This window comes from Penaeus vannamei, chromosome 19 (assembly GCF_042767895.1).
Source record: "Penaeus vannamei isolate JL-2024 chromosome 19, ASM4276789v1, whole genome shotgun sequence".
In the NCBI taxonomy this organism is placed as follows: Eukaryota; Metazoa; Arthropoda; class Malacostraca; order Decapoda; family Penaeidae; genus Penaeus; species Penaeus vannamei.
Genome location: NC_091567.1, coordinates 4319837 through 4347336, shown reverse-complemented (window position 1 = coordinate 4347336; position 27500 = coordinate 4319837). Strand labels below are relative to the sequence as shown.

At 48.5% G+C, this 27500-nt stretch overlaps 1 protein-coding gene across 49 annotated transcripts in view; it reads right to left on the bottom strand.

Moving 5' to 3' along the window:
• Nucleotides 1-2177: 2177 nt before the first annotated feature.
• The window catches only part of Mef2 (myocyte enhancer factor 2), a 554695-nt gene continuing 529372 nt past the window's right edge, over nt 2178-27500 (bottom strand). For 19 of the 49 annotated variants that reach the window (XM_070133745.1, XM_070133741.1, XM_070133754.1 and 16 more), the window contains 7 exons: nt 15234-15679; nt 10684-10887; nt 6132-6293; nt 5636-5956; nt 5298-5471; nt 4898-5159; nt 2178-4755 (listed from right to left, as the gene is read on the bottom strand). In XM_070133745.1, coding sequence (XP_069989846.1) covers nt 4646-4755; nt 4898-5159; nt 5298-5471; nt 5636-5956; nt 6132-6293; nt 10684-10887; nt 15234-15287 — 1287 coding nt within the window. In that variant the 5' untranslated portion in view covers nt 15288-15679 and the 3' untranslated portion in view covers nt 2178-4645. Of the gene's footprint in view, nt 4756-4897; nt 5160-5297; nt 5472-5635; nt 5957-6131; nt 6294-10683; nt 10888-11202; nt 11407-15233; nt 15680-27500 lie in introns of all 49 variants that reach the window. The other 30 variants (XM_070133762.1, XM_070133766.1, XM_070133769.1 and 27 more) reach the window with 7 other exon arrangements.

The following is a 27500-nucleotide window of genomic DNA, read 5'->3' as shown; positions in this document are numbered from 1 at the left end:
TCCATTTGCACTCATGTATACACTCCGTGGATATTCTCTTTCTCATCTACTCTCCCACTTCACCCTTCCCTCTCTCACTTTACCTCCTGCTTACACACACACACACTCTCTCTCTCTCTCCCTGCCTCTCTTTCTCTCCCTCTCTCCCCCTCCCTGTCTTTCTCCCTCTCTCACCATCCCGCCCCCCCTTGTGTAGGTGTTTTTCTTCTTCTTTTTTTCCTTTATACATTGTCCAGAACCAGTAATTGTTTTAATGTCAATCCATGAAATAATTTAAATAATTGTCATCTATTTTATTTTTCTATTTACCTTTTTTTTTTCTTTCTACTTCATAGGCAATTGACAAGGCCAATGGATATATATATGGGAGCGGAGAAGAACGGAATATCCAAAGGTTATTGTCATGTGCCGTCGGTGCTGAATTTGAGCACGAGCGCCTGGGGAACGTGCGAGATGAGTTCATGAGAGGAAACAGTGAAGAGGAGGATGACGAGGATGAGGAAATTATCAAGATGATAGCTACTCAGAATCAAAACAGATGAAATTTAGGCTGTTTGTTCATATCATTGTCTTTTTCTTTAAGAGGATCATAATTTTTTTTTATTTTGACCACATAATAATTTCTTTTTTTTAAATATGCTGTGAATTCAGAAAGCAATTATTGAAAATAAAATTGATACAGGAGAAAGAAATCTTCACCTTTTTCAGTACCTTCATTGATCTTTCCAAAGCTCAGAAATATTGATTTTTGCTTGAATTGGAACTATTATAAACTATTATAAATATTGGAACCTGTTATAAACAAGGAAAACGGAAACTTTGTATTATATAATATCTATTGTATTTCAATTCTTTGGCCACCATTGTTTATTGATATAATATGTAAGTGAGAGAAAATACTGCTAGGTTTAAGAAATCGAGATATTTACAACATGATTTAATTTAGTACGTAAACAATTACCCAGAGTCATCAATCTGAAAAGGATGGGTAAATAGATGTGGGTGAGTAAGGCTGTATATTTATCCTTTACTACATGACTGCTAAACCAGTCTTGTATTTGAACGCATTGGGCAATTAGCTATTCTGTAGTAAAACTGACTGCTGTTTTATTTTATGAAATGCATAGATAAGAATCATGCATCATAGGACAGTGATTTATGTGATATTATCCCTAATATTTTGTGCCTATCAAGGAGTTACCGTAGGTTTGTATATTTTTTCATTATATTCCAAGAACATTTAAAGGGTTTTGCAGAATATTCTATGCATGTTGTAGTTATACTGTATGGTTCATATGCATTTTTTTCTCTCTTTTTCTTTTCTTTTTTCTTTCTTTCTTCTTTGTTATTTATTTATTTATTATAGCATGGAAGTTAATGTTGATAACATGAATCAAAATTTTCTTACTGATTAAAAGTACAGAAAAGTTGCAGTTTATTGGAATTTATAGTTCAAAATTATGCAAATGTCTAACTTTAGAAAATTAAAAGGAAAATCTGCAGCAATTGCAAAACTTGTAGAAAATGATTCGCTAGGTTTTTCCATTTGAATGTTTTTACAATCTAAATGTATTCTATTAAAAATTTAATTTTGACAATCTGTTGGCCTCAGTTCTTATTAGATACTCCTGATGGTAGTTCTTTCCTAAGGAGAAAGGTCTTTCCTAGTGAACAAATTCTCATCTCATTTGCAAATTATTTTGATTCTACTTGGCTGAATAGTGATAACACTTCCAGTGCAGAAATGTATAGATACATTGGTTATAGTTCTCCTCTTGTTATTTAACTGTTGAAGTTCATTGCCTAACATGTGTACACATGTTTCACATATTTGATATGGAATCTTCTCATTTTGTCTTATTGTTGCTGCTACTTATCAGCCCCAAATTGTCTTTCCTGAAATTTCATACCAAACATACACTGCAGTAGTCTTGCAGCTTTTTTTTATTGTTGTTTATTACTAGTTTATATAACATTTTCACTTTTTGTTAATGTGAATAATTTTCTATTTGGTTCCTTTTTACTATAGATATCTGAGGATAGGCTAGTCAAAAATATTTTTTCTATTGTATGTTCTTGGAAAATGAAAGTATTTCAAATTTCTTTCCATCCCTTTTTTCTACAAAATATGTGACTCCATTATAATATATAATACGGGAAATAAACAGTTTCATACCTATGTTATTCACATTTTATTGAATAACATGACAAAATTCACACAAAATGCTTCTATTTCACTAACAAAAAAATATTAATAGTATACTTATTCTACACAAACATGTAACTTGTTGATGTCAGAACATAAGGACGGGGGGCTGCTGGTAGGGGGGAGGGGGGTTTGGGGACTTCTGGATGTGCCTCGAAAGAATGTCATACTGGCCTCATCGCGACCAGATGCTTCTGGGCCCGTTCCCTTGGGAGACAGGCTGCGGTAGCTTTTATTTCTTCTATATAATACTTTATAAACCATTACATGCACCATGATCATATGGACAGTGATTCTCCCTGTGCTCTTTTGAAGCCATATAGATAGAATAAAGGGTCAGTCGTACTAAAACTGGATACAAGAATATGAAGTAAAACATTCAAGCCCAAAGCCAACCCAATGAGTAATGTTAAAATACATGACTTGTAATCCATATGGGGGTGATTATCAATACATAAACAGTTACACACTGCTATGTAGATACAGAATGTACATGACTTTTCAGAAAATATCGATCATGTACAATCCATGTTTACTGGAGTACCTGGTACCCACTGAATTGCACTATATACATCACAGATATTAGTAATATCCTTATATTTGTACAATAAGACCAATCCTTTATGTTCTTTGAAGGTGAGCCATTGTGAGATTTACAAAAACAAAAACCCCTTTATTTTTGACAGGTTACAAATGGAAGTCAATGTCGGCCTCTACAAAGTTTTTTTGTTGTTGTTTTTTTTAGTTTTTTTTTTTTTTTTTTACAAGAAAGTTTTCATGTACATTTTTTTTTTTCTTTTTTTGTTTAATGTACAATGTTTGATATTACATTGAACATACATTTTTATATAAATTTTCTTCCTTTTTCTTTTACTGCATGAGTATGAGGAAAATAGTTTCCAGGCCCCACTACCCCCAGGCCCACAGAGCCCCAGCACGCCGGCCTGTGGTACACGGTGATCACGCCACGACAAGGTGCAACATATGCTTAGGGTAATGGGTTTTAGTGTCTTTGCTTAGAAACTAGGTGTTTTGATTTATTATAATCAAATATAACTATAAACATTTCTTGAAGAATTATACATTAGCAGTATCATATAAATTATTAAGAATCTAGACTTTGTATTTATACAAACAACGTTAAGTCAACACAGTCTAAATGTTTATGTATCGACAGTTAGTGTTGTATTTGGTATGGTACAGCTGGCTCCTCCTTCCTGTGGGCCTAGCCCCGTGGCGGGTGGCAGCAGCCATGGAGAGCGGTGGGTGGCAGCGCTGTTGGGCCACCTGGAGCTGCAGGAACGATGGCGGCCAGCAAGGCACACATACAGGGCCTAGTGATGCCCACAGCTGCTACCGCCAGTCTGCCATCCCCAGTCTGCCACCACCACCACACCACGATGCAGCTCACACCGGCCACGCACTACTGTCCACAGTTACTAGAGGCTACAACTTCTTACACAGTAAGGTGAGGCACAAGGTACAAAGAAAGACCATACGAGAGGTACAGAAGGCGGCCGCATGGGCTGGCCTGGGAAGCAGCAGCGGCTGACTCTCCCTACCTCCAACGCGACCACACAACAGGTACCAGGCATTCTTATCATATAGGCCAATATGTACAAAGAGTAAAAATAATCATGTCTTTTGCTTATTTACATTGAGCCAGAACTAACAAGTACATAGGTGGTGGTGACAGACAGTTGTGATCTGCAGATGATGTTACCATGGCAATGAAAAATGTTTGTTTCAACTGGCCAGGAAGCTTCCTGAGGTCATCTCTCAGATGGGCAGGAGGCATCTGGAAGCCATCTCTTGAGACAAGCAGGAGCCATCTGAAATCCATCTTTCAGATGATCAGAATGTATCCTGAGGCTTTCTCTCAGATGGATAGAAGGCAACCCCAACTAGAAGATGGCCAGCAGCACAATTCACTCAAGCATGTGACGGCTACTGAACATTCCTGCTTCAAACCAGATTGGCAATGGATCGCTTCTCTCTGCTACTAGGCAGCAGACCATGACAGCCCTCAGCCTTTATTACTAAGGCTACCAAGGACAGAGTTCACCTCGTTTATGCCAGTTCCCATTGGCTGGAGGGCTGTTGCAGTTAGGCAGGCTGGGGCAGGACTGGCAGAAGGGAGTAAGGGAATGTGATTCACAAACACAGGAGGCCGGGGAGCAGGGCTTGTAGCTCCTCTCTTGGCACTGTCACGGTAGTGCGGCACTGACACTCACACACATGGCGAAGGACACACACTCTGCTCCCCAAGTCTTTTTGTACAGTTAACAACCGTTGTGGTCCATAGAGGCAGAGGCGGTGGGGGCACGATTGTGAGGGCTAGTGTGGCCCTGGGGACGGCGCCCCCTGCCCGCCAGGCACTGATCACGCAGCACTGAGTGTCCTCTCACTGGTGCACGTGCTGGCACTCGTTGCACCTCACTATGTGGTCCAGCCCTCTGTCAGCCTCGGCCGTTTGCTCAACGGAGTATCATACTCGGTGTGGTGTGAGGTTCCATCAGGCGATGCGTGTGATGTTGGCGTTAGATGGCCTGCAAAGAAACGGAATCGATCACTAATCCATAAATTTAGACGCTTTCAGTCGCACTCTGATTTAATTATATGATCGGTAAATCACTGATGAAATCTACAAATAAGATCATGTAATTCACCTATCAATCACATTTTTCTTACCTGAGAGTGTATTGTAATGTGTGTGCACAGGATGGTTGGAAGATGGACCCAAGTGTGACGGCGGTGCGGGTGACAGGTGGCCGGGGTCTGTGGATGCTGGTCTTTGCAGGTGGGAGGCGGGGACGCAGTTGGCATCTCGTGGAGGACTGATGGGTTCTGATTTGATCCTTACCGGCGGCGACGAGGCTGGTGGCGGAGTCGAGGAACTGACGCTGAGGTGTGGCAAGCCAGAGTGTGACATTCCCAACGAGCCCGGGTTCCACTGGCGGGAGAGAACAGCATTTAGAAATATTCCGGGCGAGAACAGATGTTTGAGTATGTACTAATGCAATCATCAAACCGACTCTTCCACATCACATACATCAACATTCTTAAAAACAACGTATTTTTCTGTCCTTACCTGATGAAGAGAATTGAGGGAATTGAGAGGGTTAAGCGAAATGTCTGAATTTAGCTGGAAGTCCTGATGTGGAAACGTGTTGAGAGGTGAGTATGTCGTCGATGGGTTTCCGGCTGTCGTCTGATGTGATACTACAGGAGTGTTCAGTGAGGGAGAGCCCGGCCGGGGATTCTGCTGGAATTCGGAACACAGAATTATAATCTACGATACACGCATTGGTTAGTCTGCTACATATAGGTGTAGACACATTATTACTTCAAGAAAAATGCTGTAAAAAACTTGTAAATTCTTCTTCACGACTACACCAGGACAGTATCAGAAGAGCAGCAGCAACGTACCGTCTGTCCTTGAGGGTTTGGGATGTGGACGCGGAGGTTCGGTCTGGTAGGCGAGTGGGTCTTAGAGGAGTGCGGTCGAGAGAGGAGTCCAGGCGAGGGCGCTCCTCCCTGGGGCAGAGGCGACGTCGAGCCGGGGTAGCCGTTGGAACCGTTCATGTCCAGCATCCCACTGGAGGATCCGGGGCGCGGGGACAGTGAGGCGTGAGACATTTGCGGCGACGGCTGCATGAGGGCCGGGTCATACGCGGTGTTGTTTACGGGAACGGTCACGGCCATGTTGTAGTTGTTCAGTCCCACCGGTTGCTGTGCCGCAAGATAGGGCTAAGTTTAATGCCAGTCGGCAAGATTAATTTCGGAGTTCATGGAGTGTACAAAAATATCTATATGCATAACAGAATACAAAATATACATCAGAGCAAAAATATATATTTTCACAATAATTGACATTCACAAGAATATCCACCATTCCCTTCCCCAACACGAACTCTAAACTCACTCGAGTGCCTCCGTTGATCTGGTTACGCTGCATCATGAGTGTAAATTCCTCATCAATCTTGTTGTACTTGGCCTCGGTGCGTGGGGTCAGGGTGTAGTCTTGCTCGCCGTCTGGGGAGTCGGGAGACTGTAAGCCATTCTTATGTTCCTTTTTGTTCAGAGCCTGCGTGTTCGAGAGGGAAGAAACGAAAGGTTGTTATTAAAGATTCAGCATGCGAGATTTGCTGTTAAATTCCTAATAAGAAACAAGTGCTTTTAACAATATCAACGGGAACTACTGCTGAGGTGACAGCGTGGACACTATAACCCCATCCTACAGACAGCGTGTGATGCAGAAGCCCTGCAGTTGTAAATATCCCATAAAAATCACCTTTATGACTTCTCTTGTTCTTCTGAAACATCTATGGCGACCCACATTTAACGACCAGGAAATAACCTTCAGAATCACTAGACTCAATATACAACCACACCCACCCAACATACTGCAGCCATCCGACCATTGCATCATTGAAACTGGCAAATGGGGAAGTCATATTAGGAACAGCGGCGACCTAATCCAACACGCGGTTATGGCAGGGCATTATATAACCTTTTCTCGCCGTCCACACTTCAAGACGGGAGCCCCGGACTTCAAAAAGAATTCAACTATTAATCGGCTTACTTTCCTCCCCGGTAATTACCCACTTACCTCTCATTACCACTAATTACCTACACCCTACACATTGCGCCCCGCCGACGCTGATCCATACGCAGGGGTAGGCTTGGTGCGGCCCAAAGAGGAAGGAAGAAAAACGAAAAACAATAAGAAAAAAGGTTACATCTGAACCCGACCTACCGGGGCTTCTTCAGTCCCTCCCTCCTATTTACATGTGAAACATCTCGCAAGCGCTGTGGCCTTTACATTGAACTCTCGTTACATAACTGCTTCTCAAGGACGTGATTTTCATATTTTGATACTAATAATTTTCTCACATTATAAAAAAAGAACTTGAGGAGACGAAAAGTCAACGATCATCGGAATGCAAGTCTAAGCACCCGCGCGAGGAAAGCCGACATTCCGTTGCGCAATACAGCCCTACAAGATCTATTCGTTGCCTCCGCGTCGACGAATTCTAATTGTCTGGCCGCGACTTCTTTCCTCCGCGTGGCATCCGAGTTCTTGAGTTCTTGTGTTCGAAAATTATTATTCTGACTTATGCAGAAGAGAAGTCTGAACTTGATGTCAAAAGAAGTCATATCCTAATGTTCTGATCGAAACAATGGCAGAATTCTCTGATCATTTAAATTTAATTATATAATATTCGCCAGACCTAACTCACTCTGTAATATCCGTCAAATGTGAATAAAAATGAAACAGTCTAAAGAATATGGAGTAATCCTCTATTTTATAATTTTTTACTCCTGTCGGCTGGCCATTATCAAAATCTACAAAGATGTCAAGGTACAAAGCGGAGACGGGGACTACCTCGAAAGAGAAAATGGGAAGGGAAAACATACACATCTGAAGAATTCATCATTCTTACGTGGCCGGAGAAACACGATATGTCAAGCGAGCCAATTAACTAATCATCTCTTTAATATGCCATTTTCTCACATTCCCTGTAATCCACCGTTGTGTGTATTTTGCAAGCAAGAATACACCTAAATTGCCGTTACCTCTGCTGCCCGACTCTCCCCCGACCAAAAGAGAAAGGGGGGAGGGGGGGAACCGACGACACGCCAGAGTAACAAGTCCTGCAGAAAAACTACGACTTTATTCCTAATCCGTGCTGACCTTCCCCCTGCCCCCCTCCCCTAATCATGCTGACCTCCCCACTTCCCCCTCCCACTACCCCCCAACTATGTCTGCCCCTTCCATAGATCTCGATATATCACACGTAATGGCTGTAATGCCGGGGTGGGGAGAGTTACTAGTACATAATACGGCCGATATACTTTGTAAATTTTGGTCTTTATCCTAGAAACACGGTAGTTAAAGCATTAGAGCGCCGCTGCCAAAAAGAAGTGGCCAAAAATACCTTCTCTTCCCCTACTCCCCCTGAGGAATACGAAAACTTCGCTTTAGTTGGGGAGAGAGGCGAGGGGAGGGGAGGAGAGCAAAAGAGAGGAAGAGAGAGGCAAAGGGGAGGGGAAGGAAGTGAGGGGAGAAAGCTTGGAGGAGAGGAAGAGAGAGGCAAGGGGGGGAGGGAGAGGAGGAGAGGAAGAGAGAGGTAAGGGGAGGGAGGGGAGGAGAGGAAGAGTGAGAGAAGAGAAGGGGAGGAGAGAAGGAGGGGAAAAGAGAGGCAAGGGAAGGGGAGGAGAGAAGGAGAGAGAGCTAGAAGGGGAAGAGAAGATAGAAGAGAAAACCTACGGGGAAGGCACGGTGATAGTGGTGGAGGAGGAAGAAGGAGAGGAGTAGTAGGGAGGAAAACCAGACCAGGAGCAAGAGTAAGGAGGTGGGAGAAGGGGAAGAAGAAGAAAGGGAAACTGAAGGAGGACGAGGAGGAACAGAAGAAGAGGGTGGCGGCTTTTCGAGATCGTAGAGCAGAGGATGAAATTTAAGTTAATGGCTCCTGAGGGACGGCGTACATCAGCGGTAATCATCGCGGCCGCACACTGCACGCTAAGGTGTTGTAATCACGACTCTCCCTCTCCCTCCCCTGGCCCCTCCCCTCCCCCTCCCCCAGGGCCAGTCCCAACCCCGTAATTCCCGGCAGGTGTAAATCACCGCCTTAATTATCGTCTAAGGCTAAGATCACTCTGTGGGAAGGAGGGAGGGAGGGGGTGGGAGAGAGGGAGAGGGAGAGGGAGGGAGGGAGAGAGAGAGAGAGAGAGAGAGAGAGAGAGAGAGAGAGAGAGAGAGAGAGAGAGAGAGAGAGAGAGAGAGAGAGAGAGAGAGAGAGAGAGAGAGAGAGAGAGAGGGGGGGGGGGGGGGGGGGAAGAAGCCCGAGAGACGGAAGGAAGGAACATACATACTAATCCCCCCCCCCTACCCACACCTCCTCCACAGAGTAACCCCACTCCAACACCCACCCTTTGGAGAAAAAATAAATACAGACTTAAAATAAATAAAACAAGAAAAAGTCGGATTTTAGGATCCTTAAGACTGTTCAATCTGAAGGTCTTACCTGATCCTCCGTTCCTGGGGATGCATCACACACTGGTTAACTGTGCGGGGGATATTTGTCCAACAACCTTCACCTCAGCAATATAATGACTATCATAATCATAATGTGAACACTGGCTATCACAGTAGACAAATAATATATACGTATACTAATAATACTAAATATATCTATCTAACAGAATATATACCATGTGTATATACATACCTACATACATACACATATATAAACATACATGTGTATATACATACATGTGTGTATATAATATATATATATATATATATATATATATATATATATATATATATATATATATATATATATATATATATATATATATACGCACGCACACACGTATATATATATGTAATTTTATTTTGAGTTAAGACCCAAATGCATTATATACAGCCGAGGGCGCGTGTGGAGTCATGCAACTTCACGCCCTCGGTATCAAACACTACCACCAATACCTCTGCTGCCTTCCCTAAACCAGTAACTAACTTGTCAACTTGTCCATCTCTCATTTTGAATGACATTTCAATTCTCTCTGAAGCAAAGGGAAAGACTGAGGGGAGAGGAGGAGGAGGAGGAGGAGGAGGAGGAGGAGGAGGAGGAGGAGGAGGAGGAGGAGGAGGAGGAGGAGGAGGAGAAGGGGAGGAGGAGGTGGAGGTGGAGGTGGAGGTGGAGGGGGAGAGGTGAGAGGAGGGGGAGTAAGAAGGAAGATGAAAAGAATGATCAAGTAAAAGAAACAAAGAAGAAAAATTTACGGACACATTTTTAGTAATTGAACACCAAAATATGAATATTCAAACCATGACTGATGAACAAATTGTGATAGAAATAAAATTACACACAAATCTAAAATTATATTACATGCCATCTCTGCTACGTTATCACATGAATATACTAAAAAAAAATCTTGTCTCTACATGCTTGCTTTAGCATCTTAGGTACTTCCATGCATCACTAGTTTACACTAAGATTACAATGAATCTAAACTGAATGTTATCGGAAGGAACTCGCTTGTCATGCTGAGCCGCCCGACAACCGAGAGTCCGAACTCCCATGCTACGTGTTCTGTGTTGTTGGAGTGTATGTTTTACCCGTAACCATTGCTAAAGGACAACATGGCAGGAAAGTGCGCAACTTGATACGAGAAGATGGAATAATTTTTGTCTGTCTCGTTATTTTTTTAAGTTTGTTTTTTGTTTTCTTCTACTTTTACTCAAAACTGGTGAGAAACCTTAAATCCCAAGAGTGTCACGTGCTCGAACCGGGAGAGTAATCACTATCTTAAAAAAGAAACCTTAACTTCCAATTAGAATTCAAACCTTAATCCAAATTACCAACATTTTTTCGCACAATTATAATAAATAAAATACCCCTACGCCAAAGAACAGAGTAAAGATAATTAAGTCTTAAGAAAATGTTGATGGCACTGAAGATTACCTCAACGATATCATTATTGGTCCTGGACTCGTGAGGTTCATTATACTCGGTGTACTTGAGCAGAACCTTGTCCATGTCTGTGGACGCGTATTGGAACAGTTTGTTGCTCGAGTTAAAGATGATCAGCGCGATCTCACAGTCACACAACACCGACAACTCATACGCTTTTTTCATCAAACCGAACTTGCGTTTTGTGAATGTGACCTGTAATGTACAAACGAGCAGGGCTGTTAGCTCACAACAACACACGTGATGCTGGCGAAGCAGCCCACCACCCGCTCGGGGCGCCGTGGCGAGCGAGGCCCCGCCGCGCTGGAGGAGGCTCGCGGGCGCCGGCAGGTGGTGGGCCGCCCTCACCTGAGTTAGTAGGAAAAAAGCAGACACAACACTGCTGGCACACGGCGTGGTCACACTCCAAGCTGGAGGTCCTACTGCTAGCTGTAATAAACAGGGTGTAAGCGTTACGACAAGCACACCGGCCGAGCCAAGGGGCCGAGGCGTCGGGCGCTGTTGCTCTACCTCAATGATATTCTTGTTGGTGAGAGACTCGTGTGGCTCATTGTACTCCGTGTACTTGAGCAACACTTTGTCCATGTCCGTCGACGCGTACTGGTAAAGTTTGTTGGAGGACGAAAATATAATGAGTGCGATCTCACAGTCGCACAGCACTGAGAGCTCGTAGGCCTTCTTCATTACTCCAAACTTCCGCTTGTTGAAGGTTACCTGTAGGTCAGGGAAGGTCAGTCGTTGCGTTAAGGGGCAGTTCAGGGCTCAACTAAGATCTACTGTCGGCGCAGACTCGCCCTCGTGGGTCTGCGCACCTGTTCGTCCGAGGCTGGGAGGAATGCGTTATGAAGAAGAAGACTGGTCTGTGTAAATATGCTTTCACACTTAGAGAACCACACACACGTACGCACGTACACATGTGTGCGCGCGCGCCTCTCTCTCTCTGTGTGTGTGTGTGTGTGTGTGTGTGTGTGTGTGTGTGTGTGTGTGTGTGTGTGTGTGTGTGTGTGTGTGTGTGTGTGTGTGTGTGTGTGTGTGTGCGTGTGTGTGTGTGCGCGCGTGTGTACGTGCGTGTGAGCGAAAGCATGAATGCATTTACATACAGAGCCAAATGGTATTGTGATCTACCAAAAAAGGCAAGAAACGAAGAGAAAAACAGAAAAGCAGACAGAGATAACGGAACCGTGGAGATCGTGGTACGGCGAGCCTGGATGGTAGTGAAACGTGGCGAGCGATATCCGTAGATAATTCACACGCATTAACCGCAACGGCTACGGATATGAACGTTGATGCGAGAAAACAGTTACAGGAAGAGAATGGCTGTAGTACACCGGCGAAAATCTACCACGTGTAGAGCAATCCCTCTACACTCTGCCTCCGCTAAGTAAAGTAGTGTCCTCGAAGGAAAGGGGGGGGGGGAGGGGAGGGAGCCCGGAGGAAGGACTGATTCCCTCATCGCGCTCGCAAAGGTCCTTAGCGGGTTTCGAGAGGGGAAAGGGCCGGGGCAGCTCCCTAGGTTATAAATCTATGCAAGGGCAACACAATTACTGCAGCTCCCCTAAAGATTGAGGTGCAATTTAGCCACGCCCCCCGTTCAACACTAAGCGAGTGGGCGGGGCGACCTGGCACAACCATTCACCTTTCATCCGCTGCCTTGCACTGCCCTCGGCGAGCGACAGGGTGCATCGCCTCCTACCACTGCACTCTTTTATCCAAATCTGATTTATCGCTCTCTCCCCCCTTTTCTTGCTTCCCTTCTCTCTCTCTCTCTCTCTCTCTCTCTCTCTCTCTCTCTCTCTCTCTCTCTCTCTCTCTCTCTCTCTCTCTCTCTCTCTCTCTCTCTCTCTCTCTCTCTCTCTCTCTCTCTCTCTCTCTCTCTCTCTCTCTCTCTCTCTCTTCCTGCCTTTCCTTCTTTCTCTCTCCTTCTTCCTTTCTGTTTTCTTTCTTTTTCCCTATCTTCCTATGACTCTCTCCCTCTCACCCCCTCTCACTCACTCACTCACTCACTCACTCACTCACTCACTCACTCACTCACTCACTCACTCACTCACTCACTCACTCACTCACTCACTCACTCACTCACTCACTCACTCACTCACTCACTCACTCACTCACTCACTCACTCACTCACTCACTCACTCACTCACTCACTCACTCACTCACTCACTCACTCACTCTCTCTCTCTCCCACACTTCCCTCTCGTTGTCATGGTTACTCCAGCTTGCCAATATCTATCCGGTTACATCTAGAAGATTCACGCATCAAATTTTATACTCCTATTCTCATCTCTTTTCTCCAGAGATGCAATATGCCCTTCTCCTCGGATGGATGCCTCACGCCTTTGTTAAAACATGCAAGTAACGGAAGAAGGAGGAGGAGAGAAGCGCACGCTCGTGATAAACAGCGTGTGACGACATATTTGAGATTAAAAAACGAGAACGTGAATGATTACAAATAATAAATGAAACGCAAATAACGAATTTGCAACAAAAAACAAGGAAAAAGCTAGCAACAAGTCGGCCCAAAGAGAGCATAGAAATGTCCGCCGCAAACGATCCGTCATGAGGGCCGGGAGGAGGAGCCCGACCGCCCGCTCGCCTCTGTCTTCGTCGCGAGTCACAAAGCACTCGTAGAGCCCGGAGGGGAGGGGGCGGGGGAGGGGCTGCTCTAACAATCTCTAGTAGGGCGACCCGCGTTATTTATACACCGGGGCTCAAGGTCAAGCTTCGTGGAGAGCCAGGTGTCTCCCCCACGCAGCGGCGAGCCCAGCGGACGGAGCGCCGGTATGTATCTCGGTCTCCACACGCAGGGCGGCTCATCGATAGTGACATCATTCGTCCAGCACTATTATCATTCCTCGACGTAATACAACCAAAAATAGTAGGCGGGTGCGAAGTCTGTCACGAGAATAACTTGGGAAGTTGTTTTGGTTGGAAAGGCGAGTTATAAATAATTAAGTTGGTTGCCAAATATAGAATCAATACTGCTATTCTCGGGGTGGGTGCGTGCGCGCCGCTCTGGAGGGTGTATCGTCCCTATAGCACCAGCGAGCCCGCCTCCCTCGGCCGGCCTGGGCCTCACTCCCTCTCCTTCGCTCGCTCCGTCCTGTCGCCCCTCTGCTCGCCGCCCACGCCCTGCACGCCCGCCCGCCCTCGTCGCTCGCCGCACGCCCCTCCTCCTGCCGAGGCGATGCGACCGGGGGCGAGAGGGCGAGGCAGGCAGGCGCAGAAGGGAACAACGAGTCGACACACCGATGTCTCCAACGGTTCCATACTTAGATAATTGAGAGGTTTGAAAAGGTCAAATTGAAGAAGCGGAAGGGGAGGAGCAGGCGAAGAAGACAAAGAAAAACAGAAGAAAAAACTTAATCTAATGATGTGGAGATCTTCGTCCGCAAAATCAACGACAGTGTGCTGAGGGAAAGGCATATGACAATGGTAAATTGATGATAAAAAAAGGTATTTCTTCATTATTCTGTCTACAAAAATCAACTGATCTTGCAGCCTCCATTCTCAAACACAAACCAAAAATATATATAAATTTCTGAAAACAACATGGATAATTAAAATTTGAGAAAAGGAAAGAAACAAAAGTATACAAGTTAGTGAATGAAAATTGTAAAAAGTTTCACGTGTATGCACTGTCAATTCATTTATTCATTTTTACTAATAGAAAAAAAATCTAATACTAAAATATTAACCAGAAAAAAAATCGAACCATGATTTCAATTTCAATTTGGCAACAACAAAAATAACGACTCTACAGATAATGTAAAAATATCATAATTACAATAATTTTCCTTGTTATCACTCTTATCATTGTTTCTATCATGAAAATTATTATTCCTCATGCCAACGTTAAATTGATAAATATATAAACACCGCATGAGAAAGCAACACACAACGATTAGCTGATAATCATAAATTGATCTTGTAGCAAATGATAAAATGAAACATACAGAGCTTAAAATACTACCATTTATCTTAACATTACCTTAATAAGTAATATTTTTAGGTGTGTTACCGTTTTAATTATACCGATATTGTTAGTGGCAATTGTGACGCTATATCAATACTAGTTACTGTATTGTTGTCATTTTTGTAGTAACAGTTTAAGTAGTAGTGAAGTTGTGTACTATTGTGGTATAGTCGGAAAGTAGTAATTGTAATATAAATACAGATCAATATAGCCAGAAGTGAAAGCAGTAATAGTAACTATAAAAGTGGCAGTAGAAATAGAAATAATAATAGTAATAGTAATAATAATAATAATAATAATAATAATAATAGTAATAATAATAATAATAATAATAATAATAATAATAATAATAATAATAATAATAATAATAATAATAATAATAATAATAATGATAATAATAACAATAATAGTAATAAAAATAATGATGCTGATGATGATGATCATCATCATCATCACCATTACCATAATGATATTTATAAACGTCCATGAAAGCAATAAATCAAATAAAGAGAAATAACAGAAAATAACGAGATTAGACCTAGCCCAAGGCCAGCCCCCCACGCACCTGTCTGTTCCGTTCGTCTGTGATCCGGGAGATCTGGATCTTCTTGCGCCCCATGATGGCGGCGGCGGCGGCGGCGTCTACTCAGGAACTAGTGGGCGCGGGCGTCAGGCAGAGCAGTGTGAGCAGGGGTGGCGGCCGCGGCGGAGTGCGTTCCGAGGGCGGGCGTCGCGAGAATAAGGCAGCACGGGCGTAGCTCTCGTAGCGTGGCGGCTTCGCGGGGGAGGGGGGTGGGTGAGGTACCCTACCCGCCGCAGAGACCGGAGGAAAAATGAACGAGCGTCGGAGATCACAATCTTCCGAAGGACACGGCGTTATCACAGTAGGTAGCGAAGGCGGTGGCGGCGGCGCTGAAGGAGGCTCCGCGCGAGAGAGAAACACGAAGCTCACCGCCCGATGCGCAGGAAGCTCCACACTCGGGGCGGGGGAGCTCGGGGCCGGACCTCAACCTGGAAAACAACGGTGCGCGTCAGTGGCCAATCCAACTCAAACATACAAACACAGTCGCCCAAACAAATGGCACAAACAGTTTCCGAGCCAATGAGGCGCGGCTGAAATAAAAAGGTCAACAAAACATAAATGAATAATACAGTAATGAACAACCCGATGAACAAAATCCTAGTCCAATCCCCGCCTCCTTCCCGGGGCCGACCGAGCCATCCGAATCGCAGCCGTCACGAGACACGACTTCATTCGAAGGCCTAATTGTACGGCGAGGAGGAGCCCGTGGAACCCGATCGCCCGCCCCTCGCGCCCCGGCACTCAGCGCATATCCGCTAACTGATGCCCCGAGTACAATTTCCACCCCCCCCCCCGCCCGCACCCATGCCCCGCCCCCGCCCCAAACCCCCGCCGCCTCGGATGACACCGCGCATTTCCCCGAACGCCTCGGCCGTCTTCATTAGCATAATGGCGGGGGATGCTTGCGGGTCGACGGGGCTGCGACGCCGAGGAGCAGTCGGGGAAGGTAAACAAACCGAATCATCCCGACGCCCGACCCTTCGGCGGGACACAAAGGCCGAGGGGGGGGGGGGGGAGTGGAGGGCAGGCAACATGGGTGCAGAGGGAGGAAGTGCCTGAAAGCTGCCAGGTGTGGGCAGCTGCCGCCTCCCCTCCCCCCCGCCCCCCCTGCCCATACGCACGTCTCCCATCCCCGCGGCGACCGGAAGTTGTTCCCACCTGTCTTAATAAAAACTAATACGCTACAAATACTCGACTCAAAACGCTGCCGATTTCGGAAAATAATCGCCACTCAAATCTCTAATAAAGGAAACTTAATACAATAATTGCAAAGGGCGGGGCAATTTCGGCCAACATCCATTTAATACCCTTTAATTGTTTAAAATAAATTTTGGCCCCGCTATCCGCGTATCGAACAGCCTAATACCAGGATGAAACTAAAGCTGCAAAATGCTCCATAAAAACACGGTGAAAATATCTGGAAGCTCTGAGAGTGAACCTTTTTTCTCTCCGACTGCACCGGACTATAAATAAATGCCAATACTAAGTAAACCACTCAATGGCTTTATTAAAATGACACGAGGGATAACTTTAGTACACTGGGGAGGCCGACCTTGACGCCACGTTCAAACTAAAAATAATTACAGCTAATAGCAGTAACAACAGCAATAGTGATAATAACAAAAACAACAGAAAAATGTAATAACAAAAGCAACCGCATTCTTCAGTTCATTCCAGCTTTCTCTCTCCTCTTAAAGGGGAAACATCCCCAGCAGTGAATAAGTAATGAATGCCATCAAAACGAGAAAAGGAGAGAAGTGAAATGCGTGTAGATAGAGGAAACAAAGAGAAGAAATAGAAAGAGAGAGGAAGGAAGAGAGAAAGGGAGATTAAGAGATGGAGAAAGGGAGATTAAGAGAGATAGAGAAAGGGAGATTAAGAGAGATGGAGAAAGGGAGATTAAGAGAGATGGAGAAAGGGAGATTAAGAGAGAGAGAGAGAGAGAGAGAGAGAGAGAGAGAGAGAGAGAGAGAGAGAGAGAGAGAGAGAGAGAGAGAGAGAGAGAGAGAGAGAGAGAGAGAGAGAGAGAGAGAGAGACAGAGACAGAGAGAGAGAGAGAGAGAGAGGAGCGAGACACACGCCGCGGGCGGGGTGCCTGGGCGTCCCCGCGTGAGTCACCCAGGAGCGCCCGTGCGTCCTGCGTTGGCAGCGGCGACCTGCCTTATCGCTGGGATCACCGGCGGGACTCTCGGCGCCCCCGTCCTCTCGGCCCTGCAGGAGTCCTTCCTTCTACGTCACGGCCCTTTAACAACACGGCCCTCGATGCCTGCTCCAACGGCCACTCGAATCTCGGCTACGTGCTGCGGCGCCGCTCATAAATACGCCTTGAAATGTGTGCAGTGTGTGTACAGGAGGTATGCGGCTATGTGCACACGGTTATGTATATGCTTACATATATGTGCGTGTAATATATATACATATATGCGTGTGTGTGTGTATGCATGTATGTATGTGTATATATATATATATATATATATATATATATATATATATATATATATATATATATATATATATAATGTACATATATATGCACACACACACATAGAGTATACATATACGACTTTATGAATGAATGTATAAATGTATGTATGTATGTAAGAGAGAAAGGGGGCGGGGAGGAAGAGGGAGAGAGGGAGAGAGGGAGAGAGGAAAGGAGAGAGGGAGAGAGAGAGGGAAAGAGAGAGGGAGAGGGAGAGGGAGAGGGAGAGGAGAGAGAGAGGGAGGGAGAGGAGAGAGAGAGGGAGGGAGAAGAGAGAGAGGGGAGAGGAGAGAGAGAGGAGAGAGAGAGAGAGAGAGAGAGAGAGAGAGAGAGAGAACGGGGGGGGGGGGGGCTCGTCAAGGCCAGCAGCGAGCAACACGGTGCAGGGGACATGCGCGGAGGAGGAGGAGAAGATCGACCCAGCGAGCAGCGTGTGTGTGTGTGCCACCCAGGTAACACCAGGTCACGATCTCCAAGTCAAGGTCATTTGCTCCACACACACCCTTCCCCCCTCCCCCCACGCACAAAGCCAGAACTTGCAGCCAGCAGGAGGGTAGCATTGGCACCGAAGAGAGAGGGAGAGGGAGAGGGAGAGAGAGAGGGAGGTGACGGGGGAGGGGAAGATAGGTGTAGCAGGGTGTATATGAAGGGAGGAGGAGGTGGGGGAGGAGGAAGAGGTGAAAGAGGAGGGAGGAGGAGAACGAGGAAGAATGAGGAGGAGGAGGAGAAAAGAGGAGAGAGGGAGCGTTTCAAGGTAAAGCTAAGGGGGTTCCACCACGCACTCTTTAACTCGCACAAATGAGAATCGATGTGCCGTCCTCTGAGTCTGTGTGCAGGTGTGTTGGACGCTCGCGCTTGGCACTTGTTCTGTGCTTTTTTCCTTCTTCAAAACAAGACAAAAGCACGAGGTCATGTCTGTCTATCTGTCTGCCCCATTCAGACGCACACACATCTAGTCATCATGAAGTCTATATTTACACAAAAACGTATCATAGAAAGAAGTCAATAATATAATCACATGCAAGAAAACAGTCGCTACTTCAAAATGCCCTTCCATTTGTCACAACCGGAAGGATTCATTCCGCTTTCTCCAACACGACAAAGATCTCCATTTCTTTAAATAACTGCACGAGGGAGAACAGCATACCTCGAGAGCGTAAATCGTCTATATATTCACAGTCGATATCTTATTGTATTACGAAAAAAAAACAATGAAACAAGAATAGCTAAGCTATCTCCGCGCTAATACAAAAACAAAACAAAACAAAAAACAACCATCATAGAAGCAAATCATCGGAAATCTACCGCCCAACTTGTCCTCAAGTTTATAAAAAGGAACACGCGGGCGCTATAAATACCGCCACTCGACCCGAGATAAAAAAGAAAAGGCGATCCTCAATGACGTTTCAATTGGGGGTTAACCGAGGCCCGCGAACCGTCTTCGGGGCAGGTCATTAAGGGCCAATCGCGATTCGGACGCGCTTCTATGGCGGCGGTTTCGGGTTCGCGCGGCGCGTTAATGACCCCCGAACACAACGAGGGCTCTCAGGGCTCGTCGTCGGCACCTCCGGCTCACGGAAGGCCACCGACGCCGCGAGGTCAAGGGGCCGACTCGGGTTACAAAGTAGTCCGGTAGCGAGGTCATGGTTGAGACGGAGGGAGAGGGGGGAACAAGGGGCGGACGGGGGGGGGGGGGGAGGAACGCACTGACCCACTGCATCCCTTCGCCGCCCCCATGGGAACCTGCGCCGACCTTTAGCCAAGGACCACAAGATGACGGCCGCCAAAAGTGACGTGTATCCTTTCCCCTTCCCTTCCCTGGCCAACTCACGCACTGACCACCCGACGCGACTCGTCATGCGTGACTCAACGGCCATGAGAACCACCTGAGGGGCCAGCCCGCCCCTGGCCGCTGTCCGAGTCGTGACGAGTAGATGTCATCCTCCCTTGCGTAATGCAGCCGCCGCCGCCGCCGCCGCCCGCTCAACAGGTTCATTAGTAAGGGAGGCAACATGCGTCATCACAGGGACGGGGCGGGACAGGGGCAGCGGGGGAGCTCGGCCATAAAATGCTCATTTTTAATGTCGATTTATAACAAGACGACGCCACGGAAGGGAAGGACCAGCGCCGAGCACTTCTCGCCCTCGCATCGCGTCCTCCTTTCCACCCAGCGACGCCCACAGCGAGCACCGCCCCTGCAAGCACCGCGCAAATGAGCAGCGCGCCGCAGAGTCGAGCGTCACAACAAGCAGGCAGGGCCGTGGAGAGCAGGAGCAGTAGCAGCGCCAGGTGAGATGCTGGACGCTGGGTTGCCATGGCCCTGACCTACTTCCCATCTCTACTGCCACCGCCGGGGAGAGTCGCGCCGGGGAAAGAGGGGAGAGCGTGGGTGAGGGGACAGCCAATGTTACAGGCGGAGGAGGGGAACCCGCTTTGGACAGCGTGTGCTTGTGTTTGCTTCTGTGCAATATATGCATACAGATATGCAGAGAGATAAACAAATACCTGTAAATATATGTCCATGTTTTTCTGTGTTTATACGCACACAGATGTACGTTTACCTGCCCACAGATGAATGTGACCTAGATAGCTCCATAAAGAATAAACAGGCAGAAAGAAAACGCGAGAAGAGAGTGTGCAGCGAGGGGCAGAGGGCGACACGAGCAGGGAAGAAGCACGAGCGGCAAACGACCAAACGAGGAACCCGCGCAAAGGTGGCTACAGGTGAACGTGCGAGTCCCGTGATGTTCTCCCCATCGATCGGCGGAGGCAAGGCACCATTAAGAGATCGGCCGCAGCCAAATAGCCGCTCCAATGCTTCTAATTTTCTTAGGGGGGAAAAAAGAAGGGGAAAAAGGGACGAACAAGAAGCGCACGACACGAATCACAGACGAACCGGATCGCCGAAGTAACATGATCCGCTAAATGACAAGTAATGAGCGAATGTCCGTGATGGGAGTCGATTACAGAGGCAACACAATGAAATCCTTCTGTAATATGCAAGGGGGAGCAGAGAGAGAGAGAGAGAGGGGAGAAGGGAGGGAGGGAGGGAGAGGCTGGACCGCAAGAGGGGAAGCGGGGAAGAGGATGGAGGGGAGAAACATCGTCCCCCCTTACGTTATTCAGATGACACACTGGCCTGACGTCACGACCCCAGCGTTTGACGTGTTTGCAGCCCGAGCGAACATTTATAAACCATAACAACCAGTGACGTCACTTCAAAACTGGAATGGCGCTGCACAGTCGGCACACTTCGCGGGGACTGCAAGGACGTCGCGACAAACAAAAAAGCGGTAACTCTCAGGGAACGAACGCATCCCTCAGATCCGGGATTGAAGCGGGATTCCCAGAAATTCCCTCGGATGTGACGAGCCACGCCGTGTCCGAGGGCACGGCAAAAACGCCTTCAGTACATCCACTATTACTGTATTGTGCTCTGGGGGAGGGGGGGGGAGGCGAGTCTGCGGATGTTCACAGATGAAAGATACAGCCGGGGAGAGACCTGGACAAGCGAGGAACATGTCTGGACGCCCGCGCCCGACGCACGCGATCCATTTTTAATCGGCGGTCTTGCCCTGGGACGCCACGAGGGGTCGCAGGCGGCGGCGGCGACAGGTCGAGACTAGGTCACCGTCGGTCGCCGTCAGGGTGCTCCTTGGGCGGCGGCCTCGATTTGCTTGTTGGCGGACGAGCGGCGGGCCTCGGGACGCCCACCCGCGCCTCGGAGATCGAAAGGAGGCGCGGGAGGCTCAAGGAATGCGGTGGTGCGACTCCGTGACTGCGGCCCGGAGGCATGCACGGCGGGCGGGCCACGAGCAACAATGATAGAGCTACACCAGTGACATGTGACACGAAGGTACAGCCAGAGGAGGAGGGGGGGAGGAGTAGGGAGGGAAAGCAGGGGAGAGGGCGGGAAGGGGTGGCCACGGGGTGAGAAGTTTGGCCTCTCTTAAAGCTGGTGTGCTCAAGTAGCCCTCCCGCCCGCCTAGTCCTCTGCTCTCCCCCTCTCTCTCTCTTTCTCCTCATCTCTCTTTCTCCCTTGCACTCTCCCCGACGCACGGGCCTACCTTACACCCTTTAGCATAGAAGAGGCAGGATTCGCTAGCCCGTGGTCAGGGCGAGAGGCGTCACCATCGCGCGCCGTCACCATCCCCGCATCACTACCGGCACCGACAGACGAAGGGAGGGGGGAGGGGGGAGGGGGGGAGTCGGGTGCGAAGCTGGAGTGGTGTTAAAGCTGCCATGCTCGGCCAGGCCTGCTGAAGGTCACACCACAAGCAGGCCACATAACCTGCTGCATACGTCCGGCAGTCGCGACTACGATGTCGATTGTATGTCGTGTCGACCGTCATGCCGCCGACGAAACATTACGATATCATTAAAAATCGTCTTAAATAGAAAGAAAATACATAAAACCGAGCCTTGGATCGCAGCTACATATTTGATAAAAATCATGAAATGCATAATCAACCCTGCACACACGAAAAAAACATTCGTTGTATAAAATAACCAAACAAATAAACAAATAAACCAACAAACGCCCATCAACAGTCTCGACAAGGTTCCCCAACAACATCACACCATGCAGCCTATAATTCCCTTCGTATTCTTCCAAGTCCAACCCTCAAACGAAAAAAAAAAGCAACCCAAGTCGCCCATTTCAGCGCTTGGGCCGGCGAGGTGCTCCCCGAGGAGGACGTCGGACGGAACCAGAGCGGCCTCGAAACCGGCGCCGCTTCGTCACGTGATTCATCATTTCGAACTCTGATTAAAGCTGGGTTTTATCTCCTCTTTTTTTTGCGCGCGGCGTGTGTGTTACTGCTTGTGATGCAAACGGAGTGCGTTTGGCTTATTTCAGTAAACAAGAGCGGCTGGGCATTGTTTACCGCAACGCAAGTGAGGCAGAGTTGATGCTCCGACCGATGCGAGCGAGGCACCGGTCTGCAATCAGCGTGAAATGAGGCAACTGAACGAGGCCGCGGCTGCTAGTTCCTCTGCAAGCTGCGAAATCACCCGGATACACCCAAATCAGTCGCAATACACCACAACACGATGATGATGTTGATACACACCAAGATTCACGTCGCCTTTTGGTCAGTCACTCTGTATCTAATAATGTATCCCAGGACTTGTTCAAACTCGTAGGACCAGAACACGGAAAACGATTTCCAAAAGGAGAAGAAGAAAAAGAAAAAAACTACCGCCCATAATGAGACTGAATGCGCATCGCTCTCTTCACCTGTTGAGAGTAGCGCCTCCCCCCCACCCCCCCCCCGTCACGGATTCGGCGGCGACGGAAAAGAGCCGATCTGTCGCGCCGAGCCATCGAGAGCCACCGATACCTTGGGCCGGGAGCTGGCTGTGTCCTCTATTAAGGGGTTCGTGTTTGGGTCGTGTAGTTTCCCCTCTCCCTCTCTCTCTCTCTCTTAACTCCAATTTTTATTTTTATTCTTATTCTCTCTGTCTGTCTGTCTGTCTGTCTGTCTGTCTGTCTGTCTGTCTGTCTGTCTGTCTGTCTGTCTGTCTGTCTGTCTGTCTGTCTGTCTGTCTGTCTGTCTGTCTGTCTCTCTCTCTCTCTCTCTCTCTCTCTCTCTCTCTCTCCCCAAAACAACTAACTAAATAAAAACGTACCATACATCCCGTGACTCCCATAAATAGCCCCCGCTTTATGCAATATTCAAACCCTCGCTCTCGCCTCCCTCTCCCCCCTCCAAAAAAAAAAAAAGTGCATTAAACGTTTCCGCATAAAATATCGGGTCAACGCTCGCGCCAAGGAAATAAAACAGTCGGGGCGGAGGCGATGCTAAAAAAAAAAAAAGAAACCCCTCGTCGGTGTGTCGTAATTCGGGCGAGTGACAGGCCGAAACGCGCGGTCGGCTCGGGAAGTGACCCTCCGCAGATTCCATTACGCGACCCCGCCGCGGCGTCCTTCAGAATCCCGCCCGCGACTAAAGATATTCTCTGCCCATACATATGCCACCGCGAGATGCCGCCGCCGCCGCCGCCGCCTCCTCCTCCTATTCACCCTCCTCATCCTCCTTTCCTTCCCCGTCTTTCGTCTTCCTCATTCTCCTCTCCTTCCTCCCGGCCTTCCCGTCTCCCTTCGACCTTCGCCTTTTTCTTATCTCTTCCTCTATCTCTTCCTACCCTCCTCCCTCTTACTCCTATCTCCTCACATTCACTTGTTTCCACCCCTTCCTTCCCCCCCACCTCATCCCCTCCCACCTACTCCCCTGTCCCTCTCCTCCACCCCTCACTCCTCCTCCTCCTCCTCTTCCTCCTTCTTCCCACGCCTTCGACTTCTACAAGAGGACGAGAAAGAAACGAAACTCCGAGAAGGAAAAATGATGCTCCGCTGAAAATTACTTCTGGGAATGAAAATGAAGGGATCCCGCTTCTCGTCGGCGTCTCTTGGCGGTATGCGGAGGGAGGGAAGGGGAGGGGAGGGAAGGGGAGGGAAGGGGAGGGAAGGGGAGGGGAGGAAGGGGGAGGGGAGGGGAGGGGAGGGGAGGGAAAGTAGGAAGCAAGGAAGGAAAGACGGAGGGAGGAAGGAAGGGGGGAGGAAGGATTGAAAGGAGAGAAGGAGGAGGAGGGAGGTAGAGAGAGGTGATATAAAAAAAAAAGAAAGGAGGGATATGGGAAACGAGAAAGGGCGAATTGAAGAAAGAGGAATAAAACAACAAAGAAATGCCAGAAAGAAAAAAAAAGGAGGAAGGAAGAAAGGGCCTGACAGACAATCCCAAAGACAAGGATTACGCCATGGACGTCGCATCCCCAATCGCCCGCCTAATCTGCCAATCACGCCGGCACTATATTCGGCCCTTACCTTCTCGGGCGGCAGAAACAAGAAAAAATCCGCACTGATCAAAATTCCTTCAACATATTACGAAATGGTCCCCTCTCCCCCCCCTTCCACCCTTCCCCCTACTCTCCCCCTACCCCCCCCTTTCCTCGATTGACGCGAAATAGGGGAGCTTTATAGTTAAGGCGAATGGCGGCCTCAATTCGATTTCCAGTGCGTAATGTGATCAGCCGGTGACACTGCGGTCGGGAGGGGAAGGAGGGGGCGGGGGAGGGACGAGGAGGAGGGAAGGATGGGTGGGGGAGATGGGGGGGAAAGGGAGGAAGAAAGGGGGAAGGGGAAGGGGAAGGGGAAGAGGAAGGGATAAAGAGAGGAGAGGGAAGGATCTGCTAGGTGGCAGGGAAAAGGGAAGAGAAAGGGAGGGGAAAAGGTCGAAGATCATGAGAGGGAGAGAAAAGGGAAGGAGGGAAATAGGAGGAGGAGGGAGAAGCAAGAGAAGGCCAGGCGACGGGGAATGAGAGGGAAGAGGGAAGTGGCGACGGCGAATTACATGAAAGGCTGCATCCCCGACGAGGCGCGAACAATAATTACCAAAACAACTTCCGAGAGCTGGCTATTTCGGAGAGCGTCCCGCGCTTTGTCACGGCCGCGCTTGCTTTCAGCCAATCAATCGGCGTTTATTCTCGCGCCCGACCTCTCCGGCGAGCGCTCCCTTTGATCCGCGCCGCCCACCTGTAGTCTCGCCCCCGAGCAGCCTCTCGAAGGCGTGCGGGCGGCGTCGCGCGCTCGCTGCCGCCCGCACTCGGCCGCGGCGGGAACAGCGGGGACAAGAGCGTTCCGTGCGCGAGAAGGATGAACACGATACCCCGTCACCTGATAACGCGCGCGACAGGAGGCTTCCGCACCTGAGCCCACGTGAACTCCGCCCGACCCCGCCCCTTCCTCCCCCTCCCGGCCCGCCCATCAGCACTCACGCCCGCATGCAAGGCCTTATCTGCCCTCTCGAGCCATGCGATCTGCAGACTGCCACGAAGCCCAAGGATCTGTCATCTTTAAGGATGTCATTCGTCCGCGAAAAAGAGGATGAAGGTACAAATGCCAGATTCAATAAATGCACTAAAGAATAAATACACCAATGGATAAATAAAGGAATATATAAATATACAAAAAAAATAAACAAAGCAGAAAGCACGAACGCAAGCGGGTCCCCTCCCGCGGCTGAACGCAAGGAGTTTCCGCATCTACGCTGTCACTTCATTTCCTGCCTTATTTCCTGGCGTCGCTCCCCCCCCCCTTCACCACCCCCTCCCCGCCACAGACCCGAGCGACGACTTTCCAAGCATCTATAGCGAATGCGTAAGGTGAAGATGGAGGGGAGGGGGGAAGGAGAAAGGGGGAAGGGAGGAGGAGGGGAAGAGGAGGAAGGGAACGATTGATTTCTGTCCGCGACGCCCACACGGGGTTCCGCAAGCCTCCACACGCACACTATCCACACATAGTTCCACATGCCCCGTTTTTCCCTCATAAAAAACAAACAAACAAACATACATATACGTACAGAAAGAAGAAAAGAAAAAGAACGCGAGAAAGCAGACCCCTTCCGAAGCAGCCTCACTTCCCTCCTTCACCCTTAGCCTCTCCGTTACCCTCCCTCCTTCCCTCCCCTCACCACCTCCCCTCTTCATCCATCACCTTTCCCGTCCCATCCTCCTCGGGAAGGACCAGCAGCGCCTTCGAGTACTTTCCCCTTTAATCCCCAAGCAGCTTGACACTCAAAAATATATATACAATTCGCAGCCAGAACATTATGCAAATGTCGCGGGAAAAAATGCGAAACAGAAGACTTACAACAGCATAACACTAAGCCGCGCTCAGTTGCGAAAGGGGAAAGGAGGAGGAGGAGAAAGAGAAGAAGAGAAGAAGGAAGATGAGTAAAAAGGAGGAGTTAGATGAGGAAAAAGAAAGGGTGTCAGGAGGAGGAAAATTAAGAGGAGAAGGATAAAGATGTGGAAGAGGGAGAAGCGTTAGACGAGGAAAAGGGAGGTGTCATAAGGAGAAAGAGGAAGAAAACAAGGAGGAATACGAGGAATGGGAAGGGTGTATCAGAGGAAGAAAAAGGAAGGAAGAGCAGGAGCTGGTCGGCGGGACACGCGGTCATGGGCACGTGGCGGCAGCAGGCCCGCACGTGCGAGCTCCTCCTCGCCGGCCCACGCACTCGCGCCTCTCGCGGGGACACTTCGGGAAAAAGAGATGACAGGCTACATTGCCTTGCTGCGGAGGGAGCAGCTCTCGAACCTCAAATCATTCTCTCTTGACGAAGAAGGGAGAGGAAACGAAGCAGAGAGAGAGAGAAAAAAACGGACCCGTTCACAAAAAAGGACCAAGGGATTGAGTCGTGCAGGGGGTAGAGCCTCGGGCACGAAGCGAGCGCCGCCGCCGCCGTCGCTGCCGCCGTCGCCCCCGAACGCTGCCCCGCCTCGTGCCCCCTCGGTCGCCCTCGCAAACAACAAAACGGAAGCGGAGAGGAAAGGGCAAAAAATCGTTCCCAAAATCCCTCTAATGAAGAGTAATCCCGTCTACAGTAGCAAGTAATCTCCCCGACAGTAATTACCGACAGAAGGAGAGGGATGGTGAGGGAAGGGGAGGAGAGGGGCGGGAGCAGGAGGAGAGGGAAGGGGAGGGGAGAGGGAGAGACATCCGCTCAAGAATGTCTGCTCAGGAACCTTAGGGGAGAGGATGCACGGAGGGGAGGGGAGGGGAAGGGAGGGGAGGGAAGGAGTGCATGCCTTAGGCCTACAGCTGGTGGAGCGAGGTGGGTGGGGGTAAGCCTGGAGTAACCTAACCCCAGCCAGCGGGTTCCACGCACGCCCTTTCCTACCCTTCTTCCTCTCAGCTCCTAGGAGGCATCTGCTTCACCTAATTCGCAGCCCCGAGGATGCACACGGAGTTCTTTGCCCCGCCAGTA